Below are 9,440 nucleotides of genomic sequence, written 5' to 3'. Positions count from 1 at the left end.
GTGGGGGGTCCGGAGCCTATTGCGGAAGCAATGGGCACGAGGCAGGGAACAAGGATGGGGGGCCAGTCCATCTCAGGCCTGTCAGTGACCAGATGGGAAGCCAGGACTGACAGTGCGAAATACTGTGAGCACTGGCTGTTTTTTAGATGAGCACAATTTTCAAAGGGTTAAGTTCTTTTATCTAAAGTTATTTGATCATTATTTATGTTTTAATTTCTGTTTTATTGTTTTTTATTCTTTGTATTTTTGAAAATAATACTAATGTGAACTTTGAAATAATGTTTACACTTCACAATTTTTTGTTGGTGTCAGTATTTGTAACATAATGGTGATGAATGTTGGATGAAGAGGGGCGCCCTGTGAATTTCTGCCTAGGGCCCCAACAGACTCTACAACAGGGCAGGCAATCTTATCCGCAAAGGGCCAGTGTGTATGCAGGTTTTTGGGATAACCTTTAAGTCACCTGTTCAAACCCTGCAGTGAGAACTCTTCAGCCAGTCAGTCCTCTAATTAGTAATCTAATTAGAGAGTTGCAGCAAAAACCCAATACACAGCAGACCTTTGCGGATATGATTGCTTACCCCTGCTCTAGAATCACCACGTATTACACACACACAGGTATTAGGACTGCAAATAACAACTATTTTTCTATAGATTAATCCATTAACTATTTTACAGACAATCTTTCCTCCAAAAAAAAAATCAAACTGATCATCTCATTGAAGTTAATTTTATTTTGACAGTAATATACTGTATTTCATACTGTATGTAGGGCTTTAGATAACAGACACCAGATTTTCAGCACAATACGGATGTTTTACCTTATGCCCACAATTTGATAAGGGGATGCAAATAAGCTCGGTTCAATTTCCATTAACGAATATATTTATACGGAAATTATATCCATCCATTTTCCAAACCGCTAAATCCTACTGGGTCACGGGGGGTCCGGAGCCTATGCCGGAAGCAATAGGCACGAGGCAGGGAACAACCCAAGATGGGAGGCCAGCCCATCGCAGGGCACACTCACACACCATTCATTCACACATGCACTCCTATGGACAATTTAGTAACTCCAATTAGCCTCAGCATGTTTTTGGACTGTGGGGGGAAACCGGAGTACCCGGAGGAAACCCCACGACGACATGGGGAGAACATGCAAACTTCACACACATGTATCCCTGGCAGAGACTTGAACCTGCTGCAAATTAAAAAAAATATATATTTTTAAATGATAAAATCTTGGAAGTGTTAATCCAGGTACCCAAGGTTTAATGTGATGAAAACCAAAGATTTTTTATCACATTGTTGGACTGTGGGTACATTTGGTCCCCACTATGTAATGTATACTTAGACAACACACATACAGTGTTGGGCATTTCAGATCCAAAGGCTATAAATCCAGACCAAGAATTTGTTTCTACCAGCCAGTTAAGCATAAGGAGTCAAAGTCACAGAGTAGTGAACTGGTTGGTAGAAACAAAATCTTGGTCTGGATTTGTAGATTCCTGAAATACCCAACGTCAGGCAGGACACACACCTTTTATCAGAGTACAGTTACCATAGATAATCGCGCAGCGAACTTGTTACTTAAAATTAAATCGCTTTTGATCTTTGCTGAGGCCGATTGAACTGGTAAAAACCCATCTACGGTAACTCACATTAAGGTATCGTTCAGAATTCGCGGACTGAGAAATTTACGTTTCGCCACAATGACCGATGAATATAGAGCCAAGTTGCAATATACATCTAAAACACAAATTTAGAAAATTGTCACCTACTGCAATTTAACCAAATATACTTACCAAAATATACATTAAACTTAAATAAAATGCGAAATTCCAGCAATTCAAGCGAAAAAAGTTTTATTATTATAGCAGCTACATACCAACGCCATTTTTTGACTCACGATTAATCGTGGTCCTTTTTCACATTGCCTGAAATTAATATTACACTTTTGTCCATAGATATGAGTCTATATTAACTTCTCATGATACCGATAAATTCTAAATTTGAAATCACAATAACTATTTTTTAAAAATTCCACCACAAAATATTTTTGCTTATTTTTGCTTAGGCACCATATGTCCAAGATACGCAGCTAAGAGGTCCTTGTTCCTGTCGTAAAACCGGAAGTACTTTTTAAGTTGATGGTATACGCTTGCGGGATGTAACATTTGTTTCAGATAATTAATTGGATATAGCTAACATTGTAACAAGTATTGTATGATACACACACACACATACATACATATATATATTTTTAGATACTTCGCATTTTAAGTTTGCACAGCCGTAGCGAGGGCGTGTAAAATGTCGGACGTGTATAGCCAAGTGCATGAAAGAGAAAACACTTTGGAATCCTCCCAGGTAAGCTTTGTTCTGTGTAGCCTAAGTAATGGTAAAGTATTTGTTAAGAGAGGTCGTATATGATTTCGCGCGACAGATTTCCATATATCAACAATACCTATAAATACATATAGTAAAATATCATATTGACAGAGTTTTATAATTCACATAAGATTAGAATTGTATTGTTGCCTTATTCCAGGGCGGTGATATTTGCGGTGTATTTGATGCATTTTTAACAGGACAAGGAGCATCCTAGGATTTTGATTCCTGAACTCTGCAAACTTTTCTACCACCTAGGATGGGTGACTGGTACAGGGGGAGGAATAAGCCTTCGACATGGGTTCGTCAGCTGAAGTTAATTTATTTTTCTGAAGTTAAATTTGTTACAATCAGTTGTTACAACAAGTTCAGACTTGTTATTTTAGGGGTTGAAATGGGCCTGGGAAATGAATATATTCATGTCAGTGCAAGCACAGGGATTACCCAGAAATTTCTAAATGAAAATGTTACACTGCAAACAAAGCTCACGGATAAGTTGTATCATTGTAGTGAAGTTCACACTCTCATGGATAATATGCTGCCCCATGGAGGATAATCTCCTTTACAATTGTTTTATAAATGTCCTTACTGCAGTATGTGTGATTTTTTTCCCCCATAGTCTTGTGGAAAAATAGTAATGATAATGATAGAAGCTAATCTGTAGAATTAAATATACTTTTTTAGTTGTGATCTGTTTTTCTTAATGTTGCCAGGGACAAGATATATATTGCCCCCTCTGGAGTCCAGAAGGAGAGGATACAGGTCAGTTAGTATTGCATATTATTTTTCTTTTTTATATTAAATATTAGAGAGAGAACTAGTTTCTTTCACTAGACCTCCACCATCCAACTGCTTATCCCAGTCATTGTCGTTGGTATGCCTGGAGCCAATCATAGACAGAAAGTCAGGTTAATACCCTGGACAGGATGCTACTCCATCACAAGCCATGTAGATACACACGCCCCCATACATCATGCAATTTATAGATTCCACTTCACTAACCACAGGCTTTTGGACTCAGGAGTACCTGGAGGAATCCCATGTGACATGCATACTCTACACAGGGGACTGGGATAGGATTGAGGCCTTGAGATATGAGCCAACAGTGCTGCCTTCAGAGCCATATACTTAGTCACTTTATGTTTTGTTCAGTCAGACGACCTGTTTGTATGTGACTTAGAGGAGAGGGACCTGTGTTGCCCATCACCATCAAAGAAACTTAAGAAAAGTCAGTGTACCCCTCTGTTTATGAATGCATACACCATGAGAGGTATGTTTGATCACCTCACTGCTGAAATTGTAGTATGAATGCTGTAATATTGGGTGTCTTTCCTATAATCCATGTTGTATTCCTACTGTAACTTCAGATGCTCGAGCAGTGATACATACACATTCAAAGGCTGCAGTGATGGCAACTTTGCTGTTTCCTGGCAAGGAATTTCACATCACTCACCAAGAAATGATTAAGGGGATCCGGAAGGGGAACACTGGCACAAACTACAGGTGGGGTGGTAACTCAAGGCAGTACCCTTTGGTCCATGAATTTGCTAATGGTACCCCTCCTGTATGCAGCGCTGGGTGTTGTGTTATGTGTTGTACCTTGCATGCCTTTTACTCTGGTAGATTTTGGTTCCTTTATGCTTGAGCAGGTATGATGAGACTCTGGTGGTGCCCATCATAGAAAATACCCCAGAGGAGGTGGACCTGAAGGAACGAATGGCTCAGGCTATGGAGAAATACCCAGACACTTGTGCCATCCTTGTGCGGCGTCATGGGGTGTATGTCTGGGGTGAATCCTGGGAAAAAGCAAAAACTATGTGAGTCCATATCAGTATTACCCAAATCTAAATGCTCCCCACAACTAGGGCTGTACAATATAACATTGCAGTTATATGGCGCAAGTGCTATAATCACCTGGGCTTTAGAGGACGCGTGTCAATATCCTGGGTTTTTGGTATTGTGCGGGTGTTTATGTACATCCATAATTTCATATGAAGATTAGTACACCTAAAATATTAATGAGACATATTGTGATGACCAAAATTTTGTAATTTGTTTAAATTTGGCACATCCTTAAGTTAATTAAATATGTCAGACTTTAAACTGCAGAAACTACTGCCACACCACCAACATCTTTTTTACCACGTTTATCCACAATATCTCCTTTTTCAAAAGATAATGTATGTCCCTTACTTATGTATTTTTTTTTTTTTTTTTTTTTTTTTTTTTTTTTTTTTTTTTTTTTTTTTTTTTTTTTTTTTTTTTCAAGATGGCGCCACGAGAGTGGCAGCTAGTTACAGCAGCTCTGACCACCTTCTATTCTTTTAACCTATCTTATCTATTTTCCTTGTTTTTTTCACCTTTTCTTTCAACTAATCACAAGTATGCTAGTCAAAGGCAACTTGTGAACTTACTTTTTTGTTTTTTAATCATTTACGGACTGTTTTACCCGGTACACGGAGATTCTTCAAGCAGCGGCTTCATTGTTTACACCCGGGATCAGCTGTTAGCGCTTCGTAACCAGCCGATACACCCCAGGGAAAGACCAGAGATCCCCAGGGAGCTGCGGCGGAGGAGACGGGGCTGCAGAGCTGGAGTTAAATGTCGAGAGCGGAAGAGAAGGTACAAACCATCTGTACCCTCGATCATTATGGGGAATGTTAGATCTCTCCCTAATAAGATCGATGAGTTAACGGCGCTGACAAGACTTCAGAGAGAGTACCGGGAGGTGAGCATGATGTGCTATACAGAATCTTGGCTGACACACCTCACTCCAGACTCACACGTAACTGTACCGGGATTCCACCTGGTGAGAACGGACCGAGATGGAAAGGAGACCGGCAAGAAGAAAGGTGGGGGGATTGTGATGTATGCGAACGAGAGATGGTGTAAACCGGGGCACATCAGTGTTAAGGAGCAATGCTGTACACGGGATGTGGAGCTATTGGCGGTCAGCATCAGACCATATTACCTGCCGCGGGAATTCACGCAAGTCATCGCGATAACTGTTTACATTCCGCCGACGGCAGATGCGGCAGCAGCATGTGAGACAATTCACACAGTGGTGTCCCAGCTACAGACATCACACCCCCAAGCCTTCTTTTTCATCTCTGGGGATTTTAATCATGTTTCCTTGTCCTCAACTCTCCCTACTTTCACCCAGTATGTGGACTGCTGCACCAGGGAACACAAAACACTGGACTTACTGTATGCAAATACTAAGGACGCTTACAGAGCATCAACCCTCCCCCCACTGGGTCGTTCAGATCACAGCCTGGTCCATTTGGTTCCCTCATACATACCTTTAGTATGCAAACGACCCCCCACTACAAGGTATGTGAGAGAATGGTCTGAAGAGGCGAGTCTGGCACTGAAAGACTGCTTCCAAACCACAGACTGGGAGGTGCTATGCAGCCCACACGGGGAGGACATTGACAGTCTGACGGCCTGCATAACAGATTATATCACCTTCTGCATGGATAACACTGTACCGACTAGGAAAGTACGGTGTTACTCCAACAACAAACCATGGCTGACTCCAGACCTGAGGACTCTGCTGGAGCAAAAAAGGAGGGCTTTCAGATCCGGAGATCGAGAGGAAATTAGGAGAGTCCAGAAGGAGCTAAGGAGAGAGATAAGGCGGGGAAAGAACAGATACAAGAGGAAGCTGGAGGAGCAGCTCCAGCAGAGCAACACAAGAGGGGTGTGGAAGGGACTTAATATCATCACCGGACGGAGCAAGGCGAGTGGAGGGGATCCGGAGTCTGGCGACCAGGATTGGGCTAATAGATTGAACCAGTTCTTTAACAGGTTTGACTCAGTAGCCCAACCCCCCCCTATCCACCAGAGCTCATCACACCTCCTTCACACCTCCCTGCAACCCCCCACAGTAGTCACAGCACCGGGGATATTAGCGGCACCCCATCTGCCCCCTTTGTCCCCCAACGGCCTTACTGCCCCTCCCCCCCATGCCGTTCAGCAGGAGTCACCCACCCACAACCTACACTGTGGCCTCTCCATCACAACTGACCAGGTGCGGAGTCAGCTGATGAAGATGAAAACCAGGAAGGCCGCAGGTCCAGATGGAATCAGCTCCAGACTGTTGAGGGACTGCGCAGGTCAACTGTGCCAGGTCATCACATACATCTTTAACCTCAGTCTCAGTCTGGAGAGGGTCCCCGTTCTGTGGAAGACGTCCTGCGTGGTGCCGGTCCCAAAGACAACGCACCCCAAGGAGCTGAACCACTTCAGACCTGTTGCCCTGACTTCACACCTGATGAAGACCATGGAGAGGATTGTACTTCACCACCTTCGCCCGCTAGTCAGGAGGGATCTGGACCCGCTGCAATTTGCCTACCAGCCGAACATCGGGGTGGATGACGCTGTCATCTACCTGCTGCATCGGGCCTTCTCTCACCTAGAGACGGCTAGGAGCACTGTGAGAGTCATGTTCTTTGACTTCTCAAGTGCCTTCAATACAATCCGGCCCTCAGTGCTGAGGGGGAAGTTAGAGGGAGCGGGAGTGGACCATCAGTTGTCTGCGTGGATTACGGACTACCTCACCAGGAGACCCCAGTATGTGAGACTCCGGGACTGTGTGTCTGAGGTGGTAGTCTGTAGCACGGGGGCCCCACAAGGAACAGTACTCGCCCCTTTTCTCTTCACCCTATACACTGCGGACTTCAATTACAACACGGACACTTGCCATCTACAGAAGTTTTCAGACGACACTGCCATTGTTGGTCGGGTGTCAGAGGGGAACGAGCTGGAATACAGGGGGGTCATCGATCGCTTTGTCAGCTGGTGTGAACTGAACCATCTTCATATTAATGCCAGCAAGACGAAGGAACTGGTGATTGACTTCAGCAAGAAGTCTTCTCCTACTACACCGGTGAACATCCAGGGTCTGGACATTGAAACGGTGAAGGAGTACAAATTCCTGGGTGTTCACCTAAACAACAAACTGGACTGGTCTACAAACACTGAGGCAGTTTACAAAAAGGGTCTAAGTCGTCTTCACCTGCTTAGGCGGCTAAGATCCTTTGGGGTGAACAGGACTCTCTTAAGGTCCTTCTATGACACTGTGGTAGCATCTGCTATCTTTTATGCTGTGGTCTGCTGGTGTGGTGGAATTGCAGAGAGGAACAGGGGGAAATTGGACAAACTGGTGAAGAGGGCCAGCTCTGTCCTGGGCTGCCCACTGAAATCCATCGAGCAGGTTGGGGATGAGAGGATGCGGTCTAAGCTAACATCCATTATGGACAACACCTCCCACCCCCTGCATGAGACTGTACGAGCTCTGAGCAGCTCATTCAGCAATAGACTTCTACACCCACAGTGTAGGAAGGAGCGCTACCGCAGGTCATTCTTACCAGCGGCTGTCAGACATTATAACAGTTTAGCGTGAGTATTTTTTTACTCATATATGTTTAACTGACATATCACATGCTGTAACCAGGATCATTCACACCCCACCCCACCCCCGCACTTGTGTACATATCTCTGTACATTTTGTACATATCTCTGTACATCTTTATTTATTTCCAAAACTTTTGTACATTTGTATTTATATCTTTGTGTATCTACCTGCTCCTATTGTTCTATATTACGTTTTTGTGCAAGAGCTCTGTAACACCTAAATTTCTCATTCGTGGGATAATAAAGGTTTATTCTATTCTATTCTATTCTATTCTATGTATGTCAGGGCTTGTTGCTTCCTTGGTATACCAAAAAGTAGTTATGCATGTTCTACTAACCAAATTTAATAAAATTAACTATATTAAATTTAATTAAACCGTGATATATTGTGCAGCCCAACCAATTTCATTATGATGTATTACTGATGGGGGAAAATGATTACAAATATTAATGGCATTATTGGTAATAAAAAATAGAATTTAAAGTTCTTTATTGAGACATTGACTTTTATTTGGGTTTCTTAGAGGTTTGAAGCTTGCAAGGACTTTTTCTCATAAGAGCACATTTCCTTCCAGGTGTGAGTGCTATGACTACTTGTTTGATATTGCACTACAGATGAAGATGTGTGGTCTTGACCCTTCTGTGCTCCCACAAGCACAGAACGACTCATGCTGAACTGCAAGAGAAGGCTCAAACTTTAACATTTTAAAGTGAAATGTTTTTATAAACACAGCAGGAAATGAGGATTAACTTGATCAAAAAAGTTACAAAGTCTTGACCCATGATAGTTTAAATGTTGTCATGATATTCTTTGAAATCTGAATTGCATAGAGAGAAATGCACTTTTGCTTAAATTCATGAAGTGTGCATCATTAATTCCTCATAAATGTGCCACAGTAACTATGAGTGTGACAGGAAGGATTTTGATTGTCTTGGAATGCGCATGTAAAACTGAAAGCGCAATTATCTTTCGACTGATTTTTTTTTTACTTGTATTAAATGTTGAAAAGAAGCCATCATTGAAATTGCTAAGCTGGCAATAATTTTCTTTGAGTAAAAATGTTTTAGCGTAACGTACTGTACTGATGGTGTGAATTCAATAGACTATTGCAGTCCTTGCGATTTGACAATATCATTCTCATTAAATATGCCAATATTAACATTGCAAATTGTGCAAGCTGAGGGTGGCACGGTGGCACAGTGGGTATTGTTGTCATCACACTTTGTGTGTGTAGAGTTTGTATGTTCACCCTATTTGTCTGTAGCTTTTTAGTAAATCCTCTGGTTTTCTTCCACTGTCCAAAAGCATGCAACTTAACTTAATTGGAGTGTCTAAACTGACTGTGCACCCAGATGGTTTCTGCCCCATGTCAATATCAGTGTTTGAATTGTTATGCATTACATTACATAATGTATCATATATATATATATATATATATAACAAACAAAGAATTACTCAATGATTTGTTAGATTACTCAATTATTGATACATTTGTTAGTGACAGCTCTAATTTACGTACATGGTTGAGAGTTAAGCTTTGGTTCTGAGTGCAAGATCTGACCATTTATCCAGTGCCACAGGACCCATTGTATGACTTCTCCAATGTAATCTGGTTAGCAGGTCAGTGCCT

General features: G+C 42.2%; 1 protein-coding gene across 2 annotated transcripts; it reads left to right on the top strand.

Moving 5' to 3' along the window:
* Positions 1-2,116: 2,116 nt before the first annotated feature.
* On the top strand, positions 2,117-8,882 carry LOC125704310 (APAF1 interacting protein). 2 transcript variants are annotated; one of them, XM_048969772.1, is made up of 7 exons: positions 2,117-2,370; positions 2,592-2,692; positions 3,105-3,153; positions 3,544-3,661; positions 3,759-3,894; positions 4,041-4,208; positions 8,385-8,882. In XM_048969772.1, exons 1-7 carry the CDS (start codon positions 2,314-2,316, stop codon positions 8,482-8,484), a joined length of 729 nt encoding a protein of 242 aa, XP_048825729.1. In that variant the 5' UTR covers positions 2,117-2,313; the 3' UTR covers positions 8,485-8,882. The 2 variants fall into 2 exon arrangements, with proteins under 2 accessions (XP_048825729.1, XP_048825730.1); XM_048969773.1 differs by lacking the exon at positions 2,117-2,370 and having other exon boundaries at positions 2,606-2,692; positions 3,548-3,661.
* The last annotated feature ends 558 nt before the right edge of the window (positions 8,883-9,440 follow it).

This window comes from Brienomyrus brachyistius, chromosome 11 (assembly GCF_023856365.1).
Source record: "Brienomyrus brachyistius isolate T26 chromosome 11, BBRACH_0.4, whole genome shotgun sequence".
In the NCBI taxonomy this organism is placed as follows: Eukaryota; Metazoa; Chordata; class Actinopteri; order Osteoglossiformes; family Mormyridae; genus Brienomyrus; species Brienomyrus brachyistius.
The sequence above is the reverse complement of the archived record's forward strand: the minus strand, read 5'-3'. Positions and strand labels throughout refer to the sequence as shown.